General features: G+C 40.2%; 1 protein-coding gene across 1 annotated transcript in view; it reads left to right on the top strand.

The window, feature by feature from the left end:
- The first annotated feature begins 558 nt into the window (after nt 1–558).
- Nucleotides 559–18,465, top strand: part of SEC63 (SEC63 homolog, protein translocation regulator) — a 60,019-nt gene continuing 42,112 nt past the window's right edge. Inside the window, exons 1-2 of the mRNA XM_080341109.1 lie at nt 559–884; nt 17,911–18,010. Of these exons, the coding sequence (XP_080197235.1) occupies nt 761–884; nt 17,911–18,010 (224 nt within the window). The 5' untranslated portion in view covers nt 559–760. The remainder of the gene's footprint in view (nt 885–17,910; nt 18,011–18,465) is intronic.

Raw genomic sequence — 18,465 nt, 5'->3', positions numbered from 1 at the left:
TTCCCCGCTCCCGTCCCGCCGCACCCCTCGCTGCCCCGCGCCCAGCGCACACCCCGGCCGCTCTCAGCCAGCCCAGCTTCAGGCCCATGTCGGATAAAGCCAGCGCTGCCCCCACCAGCTGCTCTCCGCACTGCAAAACGCCCTTGCAGGCCCAGCCGTTGTCGCGGACACTCTTTGGCGCGGGGCGGGGGCAGAACAAGAGCGGGCCACGGCGCCGCTACTCCGGAACAGCGGCGCCATCTCGCGGGAAACAGGCGGCAGCGCAGAGGCAAGCCGGCGCTCGGCACCGCGCTCCCAGCAAGCCACCGCTTTCGGCCACCTGCCCGCGGGAGCTGGGCGGGGCACAGCGCCCCTGGGGACCGGGACCGGGTCAGGGACAGGGACAGCGACGCGAGGTGACGGGACAACACCGCCCCCGCCGCTCCTCACACGCTTCTCTCGGCGCGGCGGAACGCGAGGGGCGGGGCTTCGGGCGAGCCAATCAGCGGCCGGGCGGGGTGCGTAGGTGGGGGCGCGCGCGCCGCCCGTGACGCCACAATGCCTATGGTGGCTGCACAGTGACACGTCTCCTTCCGCGGCGGCGCCCGGGAAGGGGCGGGGGGGAGCGCCCGTTCTCGCGGGATCCCGGAGCGGCTGGTCCGGCCCCGCGCGCAGCCGGGACGGCGACACCGGGCCGCCCGGCGGGGACGCCAGCGGCGGGGACAGACAGACAGACAGACAGACAGGCAGGCGGCCGGCGCGGCGCTGAGCTGAGGCGGCCATGGCGGGGCAGCAGTTCCAGTACGACGACAGCGGCAACACGTTCTTCTACTTCCTCACCAGCTTCGTGGGGCTCATCGTCATCCCCGCCACCTACTACCTGTGGCCGCGGGACCAGCACGCCGGTGAGCGGCCCTGCCCCGGGGCCCGGCCGCCGCCTCCCCAATCCCCCTCTAACCTTCCCCCGCGCCGCGGCAGAGCAGAGCGGGCTGGGCCGGGCCCGCAGCGGCGCCGCTCCGCTCCGCCCCCCGGGGCTCCCGGCCGGCCCTGCGGGAAGCTCTGCGGAGCGCGGCCCGGGGGCCGCCGGGCTCGCCGGTGTCAGCCATTTAGCGGTACCTGGCGGCAAACGGGGGGTCCGAGCAGGCTCCGCGCCCCTCTCCTGCAGAGTCATTGCTGCGCTGGGGGATAACGCTTTGTTTGGGGCTTTTTTTTTTAAAAAAAAAAAAAAAAGAAATTTCCTGTGGTGTTTTAGGGAGGACGACCTAAATTTTTATCGTGGGAAATGAATAAACCACTGAATGTTGATTTGGGGTTGAGCCTGAAGAGGAGAAGTGACCAGGCTCTGCTCTGATGTGCCGTGAGGGTCACAGCGTGTGTGGAGACGGGGCTTTAATTCTTCCCGATGCAAGTCACGCTTAGGTGTCCTAAGTGCTAGATTCCTGTTCCGCCTTTCGGGGTGAAGTTTTATGGCCCAAACGATGCTACAAAAGTTTCTCTGAATACTCCTAAATTTAATTTCCACAGTCATTTCTCTCTTTGTTCTCTTTGCATCCCTCTGTTCTTGGAGAGAGAAGGCATTTTGGTATACAGGCTGCCAGGACTACATTTTTAGCTGCAGTTTTGGGATTAAAAAGACTGTAAAAATTGTGTTTAAAGGCAGAATAGTAAATGCTCAGTAGACTGGGGATGTTTGATGCTGATTCCCATTGCTGAAACTACTGACCTTTTAAGCACACCTGTGCTTTACAGCCTGAGAAAAAATCCCTTTTGTTCACTACATCTTTTTAATGTTCAGTATCTTGTGGTTATTTAGTGGGTTTGTATACTATTTTAAATGGCTTGTGTGGTTCTGTTTAACTTGGTTTTATATGTAAAAGAAGTACTCGACAATGAAATCTTACTCCTATGCCCTCTAGTAAGGAGTAAGTAGAAAAAAAAAAATCGATAGAACAAACGCAGTTTTGGTGCTAAATCATGGTTGTTTACAGTCTTGGTTGCCGGCAAGCATGCCTGGGGCTTCTGGCAGTGCACTGGCTAGAGAACCTCTGCCATCCGGATACTACCTGTTGTACAGCTGAGGAGTTAGTTCTTTCTGTTGTAAAGAAAGTTTTCTCTGCCTTGTCTTGCAGAGTCCTGACTGTTGCAAGAGTGAGGCGTTACTGTTGTTGAAGACATTTTGTAATCTTTGGGTTGTTTTTAGGGATCGGGGGATCGGAGAGGGAGGACAGCTCTCCTTCTATAACCTTTCCCCAAAACTCAAGACTTTTTTTTTTTTGGAGAAGAGTGGGAGGCAATATGGGGAAAAGTTGTTCTTTCTTTTGAATAATGTTTTGCTTCTTCCATACTTCTTAGCAGCTGCTTTTTGGGAAACCCAACGTGACTTAGTTGAGATCCTGTGCAGAACAGTATGGCCAGCAGTCACACTCTGCTCTTTAACTTCAGTTTCAAAGGGCTGACAGCTGCAGGAAAAGCTGTAGAAATGCTGTCAAACTTGGAAATGCTTTGCTAGCTTTATATTTGATCTTCAGTTATCCTTACAGAATGACAGAAGATGAAAACCTAACTTTGGAATATGCCTGTCAGGATTGTAACTAGTTGCCAAATAGGCCTGCCATTGAACGTTACTCATTTCTTTACCTCTAGCCGGTGTTGTCGAGTGTGTGGAGGTTCTGCTGCATATCCTTCTGCAATTAGCGCTAGATTCTTACAAAGCTGTGTCAAACCATACTTTCCAAAACACAAGGTAAATTTTATTATGCTGTTGGTACAAAAATGAGTCAACTAAGTGAAAATCACCAGGCATGGCAATGAATGGAAATGAAAGGATTATTTCTGCCTCATAACTGCCTTAATGGATTTTAAAATCTGAGCATAGTCCAATTTTTGGCACACAATTTAATAGTGTGCTTGAGTTCTGTTCTGCAGGCTCTTTTCAAAAAAAGAGGTGTTCTGCAGATTGTGTTCCGGGCTAGTGGAGCGCTCCTATGCTTCATTGTGGTGTTCTAGCTGTTTAATATATGGCTCTTGTGCAACTTGTTTCCAGCAAAGCCCTCTGGACAGTCTTCACACAGCTTCATATGTATTCAGCCATACCTATTCCAGCATTTGAACCGGATTTCAGGAATCAATTAAAACCTTGTGATGATGCAAAGTCCCAGTTGTTTAGCTATGACTTCTTGCTTTCAGAAAAGTTCATTAAAAAAAGCCAGCAAACCAAAATACATGTATGATTTTGGAAGCTAAGAGAAGACCTGTGTCTTCTGAAGAGAATTTTTTCAGCACTGCTAGCATTTGATCCCTGTAAGAAGCAGGAATATCTAGACTTTGATAAGAGATGTTTATTTTGATTCTAATTTAGAGCAGGTTTTTCAAACAGTGAGGCACAGTACTGGTCTAGACTCAATAAACTCTGCCAAGACCTCTGCTCTCCCTCTGTAGAACCAACTAACACTTTTGTTCTGGAATTGTGTTTTGTCCTCCATGTGCTAGAGAAGCCAGCATAGTTTTTTTGTGGTCTTGGGTGGAGTTGGTGAGATCCAGGTGGACTTCATAGCTGTTATATCTCTGGCTGCAGCAGAGCCTGGCAGGAGTGGGAAGAGTGGATTGTAGTGAAATTCTGAAGCAAATCACCTGCCTATCTTCCTCACTTAAAGAACCTTTTGCAATGTGAACCAGAGCACCCAAAAGATAGAGAGCAGATTCATTTTTTGGTAAAAAGTAGGTTGGAAGGTTGTGCTTCAGTCACATTGTGTTATGAGAGTGGACTAGAGCTAGTCTGAAGCAAGAGGGAAATGCTCATGGTGGGGAGGTCCAGCCTTTGATGCTCACTGCTTCCTTCTGCAAATGCGCTGCCACAGGCTGCTGGTACTTGGTACAGTAGAGAGTGCCAGTGAAGGGTGAGGAACAAGAGTGCAAAGTGTTCGTGACTCTCTTAAGTGAGGTTTAGCACCAAAAATCTGGGAATTGCTAATGATCTGTAACATTTTAGCATTTGTTCGGTGCTGTGGTTTTGTAGTAAGTGACCACAGAGTAAATTAAAGATAAAAAGTTGGTGGTTTTGCCATAGTGAAGTCTGGAAATTAAGCATACATATATATATATGTTGCTTTACTACTTGAAGAAAACTCAAAATGTGTTACCTAATGTCAGTTTTTTAGTAGGATAGTTTTTTGGCAAGCTGTTAAGATTTGCTCTTAGTTATTGAAAAGGCTTTTCAAAGCTTTTAAAAAATACCACTGTCTTGAAAAACAATGTGATTTAACTTTTTGTCTCTCTCAAGTCCTGAGTAAAATCTGAGCTGCTTTTATTTCCTAGGTGTCTAAACCTGCTTTCTCAAGGGATTCTGAGAGAGTTCGTGTGAAGTGTTGCTGCAACCTGTAGTAAGGATCAGTAGTTATATTTGGGAGGATTTTACTGTGGTAGTCACCCTGTGAACTGTCCTATAACTTCATTACCTTAGCTTTGATAAACCAAACAAGCAGGTAATTGACTCTGTAAAATGGATTTGTCGCAATGACTATGTCTCCTTGGCGTTCATTGTGGAGCTAATAAGGCTCTTGTAAAAGGTTAATTGTTCAGCTTTGTGTCTTGGGCTGCAGTTTCATAACTGCTTCAAGGTAGCAGTGCTCTGACAGAGCAAGTCTTATATTTCTCCCCCTCACTTGTGCAAAACAGAGCACCCTGGGCAGCATGAGGCACTGGAAGAAACTCATTTGAGCTAAAATGAATTTCTGCCTCATTTTTTTTCTGTGTTTTAATGTGTATTAGTTTCTGTGTAGGACTCGCTTTGTGGATGTCTGGGATGGTGCAGGATGTGACTGTGAGCTGGGGGAGAAGACTGATTCTTTTGATGGTGTTGATGGCTTCAGGTGATGGTAAAACTGCCAAGTCTTGGCTTTTATCTTTAAAACATATATGTGTGGTTTATTATTGGAAAAAAAACCAAACAGATCATACTTTTTGTGATTTACCTCTGTTGTGGGTAAATATTGATATAGCTTTAGGAAAAGTATTTCAATGACTGTTCTTGATCTGCAACAGAAGTGCAGTTACTAGAAAGTTATTCTGGTACAGATTCACTTCTTAACTAAAAAGTATTTTCTGAAATAGGGATTTTAAAGTTATTTTTCAAGAAGTTAATTGTGAGAGTTGAAGAGAAAATGTTGTGGGTTTTTTTTTTTTTCCCCAGCGATTAGGGTTGGGTAAGTGCCCATCAAAGTATCTTTGGATTGTTGGATTTGCTTTGAACCAGTTTCACTGTAGGCTTCTGTGAATTGAACATCAGTGTCTAGAAAGGAAATGGAAAGCAAGAGGTGAATGTGTTTAGTTGGTTAGTGCGCCAGTTGTTGCTCAATGCTGATGTGTTTGCTGAACTTTGTGTACTTTTTAACTTGCACCTGTGCTGCTGAATTGAGACACATAATTATAAAGCTGTGCTGAAATGTGATCGTAGGTCATGAGGTGCTTCTAATTTTTGAGTTGATCTTGAGGTCTATGTTAAATAAATTAACCTATTTCAGGGCACTGGGTATTCATAATGTGTTCCAAAGCTGCTGGAAAGAATAAAAGTCCCTTTCCTGAGTCTTTTACAGTAACTTGAACAAAACAAGATATTGGAAACAGTTCAAAAACCTCGAAGAATAATATCTGTGAATGGAGGGTTAACGTTAATGAAAGTTTTCTCTTTCAGTCTCTTCTCTGAGAGAAAAGAGGCTGTAGGAGCTATTGCTTGGAATAGATCTTCCTTCTTGAAGTGTGAGAATAGAAAAATCTGCTATAGGAATGGAGGAAAAAAAAGGATAAGCTGCTGCATTTTGATAGCTTAAAAAAATTGAAATAAAGGCCGTTCAGTTTACTTTCATTGTGATAGAAACCCAAATAAAGTGCATGTGTTTTTCCTTGGTCCACACCCCCACCAGGTATATATTTTCCTATTGCTCACTAACCTTCTCCCCTGCACCCTCAATTCTCAAATGTTTCTGAGATGTAGCTAAAGATTTCTTGAAGGACACTGGGCTAATGCAAACAAAAACTTAAAATCTGGTTAAAGGGGGGACTGTTGCCTGCTAATCTTTGAAGATGCTGTGCCTCTAGGAAGTAGCACAGGCCGTTTGAGAACTGCAGTTCTAGTCTAGTCTTTTTGCATTGAGGCTCGGCAAAGTACAGAAAGACTATAAAAATATAGCTTGTTAGGTGGGTACTAAAAGGGAGAATAGACTATAATGGTGATACTCAATAATATTTTGTTAGCTTTTTACTTTATTGCTATTTCGAAGCAGTAGGGGTTTTTGCGAGTTACTGTAGGTAGGTAACACTTTGCAGGTGTTCAAATTCTTGAACGGAAGTCCTGAGAAAGTCCTTCCATAAAGGTTTACTCTATGAGGAACCATACTTCTCTGTATATCTGCCCACTATACTGGATATCCCTATGTAGTAATGTGCGTATGAAGGCTTCTCTAATTTTTTTGGTGCATTTTTCATCTGTAGATCTCAAGGCTGTCTTGAGAGATCCATATTAATCTCTTGCTTTAAGATGGAAATAGAGGAACTGAGGCTCTTTAAGGACAAACAGTCTGCAACTTGGATGTGACTCAAGCCAATGTAGGGAATGCGGGCAGCATTTCTTCTGTTTTATCTGTAATGAGCACTTGTACCTTACGGCACCTGGGGGAGAAGAAGGGCATCTTGGTGCTACCTGATAACTGCTGCTCCCACTCCGGGGTAAAGTTCTTATGTGTTGCTTCTAATCCTGTGGTGAGATCAGATTGGTTGGAGTGGGTTGACTGTGACCCCTGTCCTTGCTCACAGCTCATTGAAACCTCATTAATCTTGCCTCAAAAGTATTTCACAGTGTTTTGGTATTTGGTGTAGTACAGGATGCTGGTAAAGAGCAGGATAAAAGGATAGAATAAAAACACAGGATGCTGTGCTCATTGCTGATACTTCTGTGGTGGATGGGCATAGGTGTGAAAACTTGATATCTGTGAATATAAGCATTTTGTGCCCACTTGTGTGTGTGCTTATCCTTTCCTGTTAATATAAACTTTGAGCAGTGTGTCAGGAAATGGGAGGAGAGTCAGTGAAACTCAGTTATGCATTTAAAAACTGTTATTACATATAAATGGATTTCTTTTGAGGTATTGAGAGTACTGTGGTTACCTTAAACCATTTCAAGTTCAGAAAATACAGCTTATTAGTGACTATTAAAAAGAAGACTATAATATAATGGTGATACTTAATACTATTTTGTTAGTGTTTTACTGTATTGCTATTTTGAAGCAGTAGGGTGTTTTTACAGAAACGTTTGAAGGGCAAACATCATGAGATGTCATTACTAATGCCTAGCAATTACCTCTAAAAATGCTTTTCAAAACAAAACATTTGGACAGAGTTATCTAAATGGCTCTGTTATTTGGAAAAAAGGCATGTCTTTTCCTATAATTTTTGTGAAGTACTGTAATCTTATAATAAGCATTGTAACCTCCTAGTAGTAAAATAAAATTAATAACCCTGTACTAGAGATTAGTTGAGTAGCTTCAAGACTGTCCAGAACACTTAATGCTGAAAAGCTTTTTGTTGCAAGATAAAGATCAAGCTATTAAAGGAAGTTTGTCTCATTACATGTAGATGGAAAAAAAGCTGTTTCTGTGTGTGTTTGTTTTTTTAAGTTCAATCTTTGTTATGGAAGCTTATGAAAACAGTGTTATAAAAGTTTATTATATACCTTGTTGTTAATTTTCTACTTGCTGCGGGAATATCTTGACTGCTCTTGTAGACAACACTGAACTACCAGGATGTACAGACCACATACTAGAGAACTCAAGTTAGTGCTATTTAACCTGATATATTCAAGGGTAAAGTGTGATGGGTCAGTTATGGTTTCATGAGCAGCTAAACCATTTTTGCAACAGGCCCAGGAACTTGAGAGAGGAGCACGGTCAGTGGTGAGGAATGGGATCAGTAGTGATTCCAAAGTGAGGATTTGGTGGGCTTGGTGGGGTGTGTGTGTAGTGTGGTGTTTTTTTTGGTATTTTTGTTTTGTTTTGTTTTGGTTTTTTTTTGTTTTTTGTTTTTTGTTTTTTTCCCCCCAAATTCTGTCCTTTGCCTCAGTTGTCAGCCAGGATCCGACACATGTGGTGCTTCCATTTCATGGTAAGGGAGATTGTGCTGGCTGGACCATATCAAGAGTAGGGAGAAGCCCGAAACAGTACTTCATTTCTTTCATGAGCAAGAAGATTTGTGCCCACACCAGGTTTTTAAATAAGTGTACAATGAATTGAGAAGATTGAAGAGGTGATTTCAGATTTTCATTTAATTTTTCCCTTGGACAGAAAATTATAAGCATTCTAAATATGTTTTAATTGGAGGTGATGTATTTTAGGTTCAAAAGATGCTTTTGTCTTGGTTGTCTGGTTGAACTGTTTGAAACTAGGATATTTGCTAATGTTGTGACTTATAAAGTTTCAAATATCTTTTTTTGAGAAACAGAAGAGTGAATATACTGGGTCAGGTCAGATGTCTTTATACAATATTACAAAAGTATATGCCTTAAGGAGAGAATAGCAGGGCAAGCATAAATGATGCTTCCTTTGCATATTCTCCCAGTTTCCAATGGTTTACAGTTCAATGACTCTCTTTTAGCACAGCACCCCTGCCATCCTATGACAAGGAGTTCACCAGCTCTGCTCTCCACATAGCAAATAATCACTTTTGTTTTGTATCTGCTTCTTATTCTATTTTATGATCCTTATTTGCTCTAATGGAAGAGGCAGTAAACATTCAATCCTGCATGTCCTGGCTGTCACTTGGGCTTTTTGCAGCCTTCTGTTACCTCTCCATATACTCTTCTCTCTCCCAGCCAAAAGATTTGTAGCTTATATTTGTGACATAAATTTTCTCATACATATAATGGCCCTTGTTCATCTTAATCGAATGTTTTCTAGTTGCCTCTCTTTGAGAGGTGGGAACTAGGACTGTGCATTGTACTTAAGGTTATACATACCTTGAGCTTATGTGGTGGAATAATGTTCTCTTCCTTTCCTCACAGGAATGCTCTAAACGTTTGCTTTGCTTCTTAAGATGAATAAGCATTCAGCTGAGGTGTTCACAGGGCAGTTTCTCACAACACCAAGATCGCATTCCTGAGAGGTGATGATGCCCATTGCTCTTTACATTTTCGTACCCTGAATTCCATGTGTCATTCTGTAGTTTGATCTTTGCGATTCTTTAGGGTACCCCTGCCTCTTACAATAAGTTAATATTGTCCAGAAGCTTTATTTTATTGCTTAACCCTTTACCAGTGTTAGTTCTTAGTGAAATGTGAGTATCATCAGTCCAACACAGATTTCTGCAGAACTCCTGGTGATTTTCTTCTGCTCTGAGAACTGACCATTCACTCTGTGTTCTAGTCTCATTTTTGTAGTCGTTAGGTAGTTGTCCTGAAAGACTTTAAGAGGAACCTTTCAAAAGCCTTCTGGAAACCACAGACTATGTCTGTAGGACCTCCTCTTCCATACATTTACTTCTTTTAGAGGACTCAAGTTTGTGAAGCTCACTCTCTCTTTACAAAAGCCCTATTGATGATAAATGGGTGTATGTTCACTAATTCTGTCCTTGATTATAATTTCTTCAAGGTGTGTATGAGAACTGTACTGAATACAGGCATTTTTAGTGACTGGTGGTATGCTAAGTGACTTCTATCTGCATTTGTTTAGGATTGAATGTGTTCTGGTTTCCTCCCCATACCACATTCATAAAATAAACCTGATAATTAAGGATGTATAAGTCTTGGAGCCCAGTGTTCTTGTTAATTTAAAATTGTTAACCTTGACTCATGGGTGTCATTTCATATTAAAATGGCTGGTTTTCTGATTCCTCTCAGATTCCATTAAAGTTTTGCTGATGCATGTGTAGGTCTAGCCCTACTATAAATTTGATAATTTAGGTGATGTAGCTTAAAAGTTATTGTAGTTATTCCCACTTAGACTTTTGCCAGCACAAATGAGACAGTATACTAGTAGGAAGGAGAAGGTTTTGAAATGGCTTGATTAGGAGTAATGTAATGTGGAACTGTGCCCCGAGTGCAGCAAGGCTGACTGTAAACAGAAATTCCAAGTAAGTCAGCTCTGAAAATAAGTTAACTTTCAAGATGTTGAATCAACTTATGTTACTGTTTATTAACGTCATTAGTAACAAATGCTGTCTTTTAGTCAGGAAACACATGTGGAACTGTGTGAATGTGAAGTTGAGCTACTTTTTGTCCCTTGTACTAATTGCTGAAAAACATGCTACAGAAAAGAAGCAGCCTTGCTATTAAGGTCTTTCACAGGACTTTTTGTAGCTTATGAACTGCTTGGAGTTTTAATAGTCAACAACGTGTTACTCAAATCAGCTAATATTATTTGATTATTTCTATGAATATTTACTATACAGAAAAATCGCTCTGAAAATGAGGGTCAGATTATTCAGCTATAAACATTTTAGTGAAGAGAGTAACTTGGGCATGACCTTTTTATAGATAAACTTGGGGTGATGAGGAAAATTCTTACAGTAATAGACATTAAAATCAGAAAGCATCACTTTGGATCACTTAATTCTTCACTGGAATGATCAGTTCAAAGACTTTCACCAGTGTTTTATGTGACTTGTAATCTTAATTGAAATGCTAGTCATCATCCGAAGGCTTTTGGATTTAAGTAACTGCATTTTAGAACACTTTTAAATTAATCTATTTTGTTTCATACCTTGTAACTTGAGATTTTAAACTGTAAGTCAATCCTGTTATAATGAGGTTTGAAATTATTAGTACTTCAGAGGAGTTGCTGACTTTGAGTTACTGTGAGTTTGAATCCTGCCTCTTATTTGCTAGGGGTTAATAGGGGTTACTACTTTAAAACATCATTGTCAGTGTTTGTCAGTGTCTTCATTTGAAAGCAAGTATAGGTTTTTTCCTAATTTTCTGATTTTTATTTTTTTTTCCCAGATATTTCCCTGTAGATATTATTTTATAATAATTATTAAGGAAAATGCCAATAGAGGTAAGCTAAAGTGACCTAGTAATGCAGTAGGGTAGTATTTTCATACTTACATTCATCACCTGTTATCTGAGAAATGGTTCTGTGATTAAAAAAGGCAAATTTGTTCAGAAAGCTCCAGTTCAACACCTCAATAAATAAATTGTAACACTGTTTAATTTCTGTGCTTGTTCAAGTTCAGCATTGGCATATGTATGTGTATACATAGTATATATTTACACATATACGTAGCTGTTGAAAGGAAATGGGAACCTTTTGAATGCATAGAGGATTAAAACTGTAGAACTCTGAATTAAAAGCAGCAAAATCAGAAACTCGAGCAGTGGTTCTGCTGAGCCCTGTTACCCTCAGTTTTAATGGAACAGGTTTAATGCTTAGAGCCATGGTACTCTTGGGTCATAACCTTTACTCAACCTGTGTGTACTACTTGTATCTCTTGTAGTCCACAGGTACCAATTGCCTAGGCAAGGGTAGAGAGGGGATGACATGCTGCAAGTAAGGTTTGTGAAAGTCTGTCTTTTAAGTGATCTTTGCATTTTTTGGGCTGCAGAACTCTGTCACTCCATGTTCCTTGCTGGAAGAAGTGCTCTTATTTTGAAACCAAGCAGTAATTTACCACTTTGGGTAAATTGTCTGCGTCTGGTATGCTGGATGTTTCATATGCACCTCCTCGTATTTCTTTTTCTGATGGAATCCACCAGAGCTGTATTTTAGACTTGCTGCCTTTGCTTTTCGCAGTATCCTGAAGGCAGAAAGGAGACAGGATGCTAGGAGGTATTTCTGTTCTTTCCTACTGTTTGAGACAGAATGATGGAAAACTGATGGCTTCCATTTATTCTGGATATTATGTTTTCAGTTAGTTTTTGGTTGTCCTAAAAATTGATCATGTGATCTTTTCAGACTTTTATATGCTTTTAGAGTACTGATGCCAGTAGTCTTATTTTGTGGCATTTTTTCCTAAAACTGATGTGTTTGTTGCAGCTGAACCAAGATTCTGGTGTTTAAAATTTTTCACTTTTGTATCATTCCAGGTGTATCTTTTTCCCTTCCCTTCTTTTCCTTTCCCTCTCTTCCAGAGTTGCCCATCTCCAAGAAATGTGTAAGCTTGTTTCTTAGGAGAATGTAAAAAATGAAGAAGAATCTCTCGTAGGTTTTCTTTTGGAGCAGTCGTTGGACCCTCTAGAACCTGAAACAGAAAGATTAGGTCTAGGTAGGGATCATTCGTCAAGCGTTCCTGAGGATAAAATGGATTTTCCTGTTTCTTCAGAAATAAATATATAAGACTTCTAAAGCTCTTTCAGTATGAGAGCAGTGAAGAACATTTCTTTTTCACTGTTGGAACGGTATAAGGCAGAAGTAATTTCTGAAGTAAAAGCTAGATTATGTTACCCTACATGGGTTACTAAAAATGAAACAAAACTTGTGCAGTGCTGTTGTATTTGTATTGCGTTATGGTGTTGACCCCAAAACACCTCGTATCCCACATCTTTCTTTTGATGGTTATATGTGATCTACAGAAACTGTGGATGCAGCCTGTGATCAGCTTCCTCGTGTACCCTGTGTTCTTCACCCAGCATGTGGTGGATAAATGAACAGATGTTGAGACAGACATGAGGGATTTTTTGCCCTATGAGGCTGATCAAACACTAGAACAGGTTGTTCAGAGAGACTGTGGAGTCTCTGTCCTTGAAGATACTCAAAAGGTCTACAGCCAGAGCCCTGAGCAACCTGCTTTATTTGCCCTTCTCTGAGCAGCAGCGTTCAATTAGGTGATTTCCAGAGGTCTCTTCCAACCTCAAATATTCAGCTGTTCTATGATACCCAAGAACTGTGTTATCTGGGTTACCCACCAAGAAAAGGTGGACACATCTGGCTTATTCATACTAAAATTGCTCTCTCTGAAGACCTGGATATTCAAGAGACATACATAAGTTCTGACAAAAGAACAATCAACTATTGACTTAAGCGTTCTCTGCTGATACCTGTATTGTTGCCTGGAATACAAAGGAAGAAAAACTTTAGTCACCAAATAAAAGAAATAAAGATCAAAGATGATATTTTTTTTTTCTCCATTTTTAGTACTTGCTTTGAGCTTGTAATTCAGATGTTGCATACCTCTTTGGATTCAACATAAAGTTGACTATATCTCAAATTTACAGATCGTTGATCTTTAGTCATTCTCTAGTTAAGGTATATAGCCAAATGGACAGCTGTCTTTAAGGAAGCAAAAGTCTAAAATATTTGCTAATTACTTTATTCTCATCCAAAAGTAGTAAGCAGATTAGTGTACAGATGAACTTTTTTCCCCCCCTCATTTAGTTAGCTTAGCTGTGCTAGGATCTTGATTTTTATTTTCATTTATCTAAAAGCTTTAGACAATGTTAGATTAAAAAAACCCAACCTGCTAGTATCACTAGAGGACCTGACTAGCTCTTTCTGAATATTTGAAAGAGATAGCACTCAGGTTTCCTTTTGTACCAGTAATTGGTTTATTTCTTGAAAACTTGAAGGGTGTATGAAGATGTAGTTTTGGCTGGATATTCACATACATTTGTTAAGATATGATTATAAGCATTTGTGAGAACCCTCTGAATGTAAGAGTTGTATTGATGAAAAGTTGCTTGTGAATCTCAGGAACTTTGGATGCATCTATAATAATTTGAAGAGAAATGGGAGAAGTATGGCGTGCTTCCCCAGATTATTTGCAAAATGAACTTATACCCTACATCCTCCTCTGAGAGATGTGCTTTAACAATACTTGGATGCATGGGTTATTGTTAGCTAGATTAATTCAAAAGCCCATGGATGGACCATGCCTTAGCTTTTCAAGGCTGTTTAATACCTATTTTAAAAGCCATAGAAGAGATTCACTGTTGTTGAGGGTTTTGCCCATCAAATGAGAAGTTGTTTTTACTAGAGGAAAATCATTGCCCCCACCACTTGTCTCCCTGTAATCCTGTATCAAAGGATGGCGTGTGAAGTGCTCTTATGGTTTAATGGGGAGCCGTGATCTGAAGTGAGAAGAAACAGAGAACTCTTATCTGCCTTTCAGACTCTGAACTTCTTTCCCTGACAGAGCAAGGATTCCAGAGCTAAAATCCAAAGAAGGTGCAATTCCTCTTTTGCTGCAAAGCTTTACCCTGAGCAGCATGTAATGTGTTTACTTGTGCGTGCTTGGGGTCTGCAGGATGCTACAGGGACTGTGGCACTTCTGTGGCACTGCAAATCCACTTCTGTAAAAGAAAGCTGCTTGGGAGAGGAAGGTAAAGCAAAGAAGGACCCAATTTATGCACAGCTTCTCATTAAGAATACATTGCTGCTTTATTTATTTTTTTTTAAGCACAGTACTTGTCTGGTATTCTGGCTCTTGCTAGCTTTTTTTTCCTTTTTCCTGCAGCCAGTTTTTTCTTAACAATATAAGTGGTTTCTTTGGTACAATCACATATGTTGTCTGTAAATTAACAGGAAGCCTGTTTTTCCTGGATACAGCAGGAATATAGCTTTTTTTTAAATCAGGGTGATGTTTTGCCAGTGGCTTTCTGCCTAAGCTGGGAGTGATGCTGTCTGTACTTCTGTACTCCTCCTTCTTTCTCCCAAGTAGCTGCTTGTTTTTGAATTCCACAAGTTAATACGTGTTAATGATGACATGTGACAGAGGAAGTGCCTCAGGATAGCTCTGAATAATTTGAATAGTCTGGACTTTAGCCTTAACTTGGAAAGAATGTGGTTCTTTATGTTCTGGATAGATAACCATAAACATTCATCTTTTTAGTGCTCTGTTTCCTTTTGACATCGTTAATCAGAGGAGACCATTGCCATCCCAAGATCGGAAATAAATTAATGAGGTGCTTTTGCTTTTTTATAGTTTAATCAACTGTAATTAGATTTGATCCAGAGTTGTTCAGATGTGTGTGCACCGTTCCGGGACATCATTGTCAGGGATTTTTAACTGACTTATGTGGAGGGCTTAAGTTTTGCTCATAGCACTCGCCTTGGTGGTGGTGTTTGGTGTGTATTGGTTTGTGTTGTGGGTTCCCCCCCTCAAACTGTTCACAAAATGTGACTTCTGTAGCTGCTATAGGAAAGCTGTTCCAAAAGCCTCAGTTCTCTCTTTAGTTTCTACCTTCATTTTCCCCTGTGGTCAGTTGTTATTTGACCTTATCCTAACTTTTTAATTTACTGTGTACACCTATTTTTCTGTTGTCCGTGGTGCCTTCCCCTAAGGGCTTTTTGGCAGGGTAAGGTGAAGGACATTGGCTGTTCTTGCAGGGAGGATGCAGAGGGGATCATCTGGCACTTGCGGGGCTGGTCAGTAGGCAGGTTTGAGAACTGGGGCATTGTGTTGCAAGGTGACACAGATTTTTTTTAAAGACGAGGAACAGCAGCTTGCTAAAAGCGCCCTAGCAAAAACACTAAAAGGAGTCATATCCTGTTAGGCTTAGTTTTACAGCGTTGGGTAAACGAAGTTGTCTGTCTTTGCCACCTTCTCCTTCTCCAAACACACTGGTAATGCATTTTCATGTTAGTTTTAGGTATTTGTGCAGTGTAGTCAGTTGAGACAGCTACCAAACAGCACTCCCTTTTGGTTTTCTGGCTGGTAATGTCTCTTACTTCTGCATTAAAAATCAGTTTAATGTTAAGTAACAATTAGCTCACTACTAGCTGTGGTGGATTCAGTTCTCAACTAATAGAGATATCCCACAATTTTTGCCTTAAAAAAAAATTGCAAATAAAAAGTGCTAAATTAATTTGCATTCTACCAGTAGGGAGTCAGAGTTACATTTTAATCCTGTTTTAATTGCCTTATGAATCTTTCCTTCACAGTGCTTTCTAAAGCCTTACACAAGTGAGGTGAAACTGAGTGGGCAGTTGCTTAACCAAATATTAGTCATATCCTTTTTTGTTTAGAAAGTTTCATGTTTAATATCTGATTTAAGTATGTGAACAATCTTTGCAGATTAGGAGAACCGCAAAATACCAGTGTGATTTATCTGTTGCATGAAATTTGAGACCAATTCCGAAGCTTATTTTGAAGCCCTGCAAGAGTCGGATCAGATGTGGGGGGCTGAATAATCTTCCATTGCGCCTCTCTCTCCCTCTTTGGGGGTGGTGGGATGACTAATCTGGTCCTCTCAAGGAATCTCATCACACTCTTGAGTGTTATATTGAGTTTTGGGGAAGATACACTGTATAGAATTAAGTAGTTCAGAATAATCTGATACAGTTTTTCTGGTTCCTGAACTATGTCTCTGCAAGCTTTAGTATTTTGTCTGCTTTACTAGTTTGTGGGTGGCCAGGTGGTATCTGTGTTCCCACTGTCTATTTTTGCTGAATCAGCTGGAGTTTGAAATACCGTCCTGTGCTCGCATATGATCTAGGTTAAACCCAAATTTGTGGTTGATCTGGTATGCAATATTGGCATTTATGGTCATGTTTCTTTGGCCTTGGATAGTTTGGTGACTGCAAATTGAAGTTCTAGATGTTTAATTTGAATTGTATGCTTACTTAGACATTCAAATAGATCACTAAGCACCATATCCCACCTCCCAGTATCTTCAGAGGTTGTCGCTGTCCTTCACAATCACCTTTTCAAAATTTGCTGAAGAAAAAATGTTTCCATCATATAATAACTGCTATTTTATTTAAGATGAGGGCATTGTATTCTTAAAAGTGCAAAGCTGAGATTTAAGACTTTTTAAGATGATTGACATGTGCTTTGGATCAAAGTTGGTAATATAATTCCTGCATTTAGATAGTTCACAAACTCATTTAAATTGGGAAGTTTAGTCACTTTGTTCATCAGCAATATCTAAATATATTGAGATGGGATTATTTTTATTCTCTTTTAGTTCTTTCTTCTTTAGCCTGAAAAGGGCCTAGTGGTCTTATTCTGTTGCAGGTAAGGTAATTACAGGTAATTACTTCAGAAGTGTTGCATGTCAGACTGCATAGTCTATGGATAGACAAGTTAGTTACAAGATAAACAGATTGAAATCACTTTATAACATATAATTTCGGTGCTAACATATAATTTCAGCGCTTACAGAAATTCTGTTCAAGCTATTTGCTTTCCACTGTAGTTTTCTTAGCATAGAAGATGACTTTGACTGAGTTGGTCTTGATTCATTCTGAAATACAACTAAAGCTCTCTTAATGGAGAGAGCTTTGTCGTGGTGACATTGACAGTACAAATACCATTTCCTTCCAACCCCATCCTGTCGTGAAAGGACACAGGAGGGAACCCTGTTGGCTACTTAATGTGTATACACTCTTGTCAAGGGTCGATATTATAGGTCTAGGTGGCCTACAAGTAGCTGTTATCTTACTCTTCCTTCCTTTTCCCCTTCAAAAGAAAAACCTAAATGGACAAAACATTATATAAAAAGCAGATGTTGCGAAGAGGAGGAAAACGCATCGTATATTGTACTGAGGCAGTAGCTATTGCTCTAGCTGCACTCTTTAGTTGTGTACAAACACGGTTTTGCATTTGGATTGGGATACTTTTTTTTGTGGCTTGTTTGTTTTTTCCTGTACACAGTAGCTGACGTAATGAAATGGGAAGCTTGGTTGAGTCAAATATAACATGGCAGCAGGAAAATTTGGAGTTGCGTGTTAGCCAGACAAAGGCTGGGTTTGCAAGAGATGGTTGCTGTGTGGCATGTGGACCACAGAATGGATTCCTTTTATGTAGCAGAGAATAATCCGTCCAACTTCTTATGTTTGTGGATGTGCAGTGTTACTTAAATGGATACAAAACATTCTTTTCTCCAGTATTGATGGAACTTTTGCTAGTTCTCCAACTGACCTTGTAGTACCTACTCCAGGATGAAGTGAGCATGTTTGTCATTCTGCTTTTTGTCATGTTGGTTAATCACAGTCTTTCTCTTTATTTTTACAGAGCAAATTCGATTAAAGAATATAAGAAATGTATACGGAAGATGCTTGTGGTATCGTTTGCGACTGTTAAAACCACAACAAAACATAATTCCTACAGTAAAGTATGTTTCATTTACTTGACTTTCCATTAAAGCAATTCCTATATTTTTATTTTTATAAAAATACATCTTTTGGTAATCAAAACAGCTGGAATTAGTTATACAGTAATTACTTATATACAATTATATACAATATATACAATAATTACTGTCACAGAAGAGACATTTGCAAGCTGCTATATCTGAATAATAATAATAATAATCGTTATTATCTAGTAGGGCTTGAAATCAAGATGGATGCTCTTTGTCCTTTATAAAATACCTGCTAAATGAAACCCATGAACCTCAGCACTAATAAAAAAGTAAACAATGCATTTATTTGTTCTAGAAAATTATCTTCCCTCTCTGAAATTGGTGGTGCTAGTGATGTCTTTTGATTTAAACATTTAATATGTAAACATATACATTCAAATATGTAATAATAATTTTTATGTTCAAAGTTGGTGGCTTTATGTCCT

The sequence above is a fragment of the Nesoenas mayeri genome (genome assembly GCF_963082525.1).
Source record: "Nesoenas mayeri genome assembly, chromosome: 3".
Taxonomy (NCBI): domain Eukaryota; kingdom Metazoa; phylum Chordata; class Aves; order Columbiformes; family Columbidae; genus Nesoenas; species Nesoenas mayeri.
Note: the sequence above shows the minus strand (reverse complement) of the source record. Positions and strands in the feature narration are given on the sequence as shown.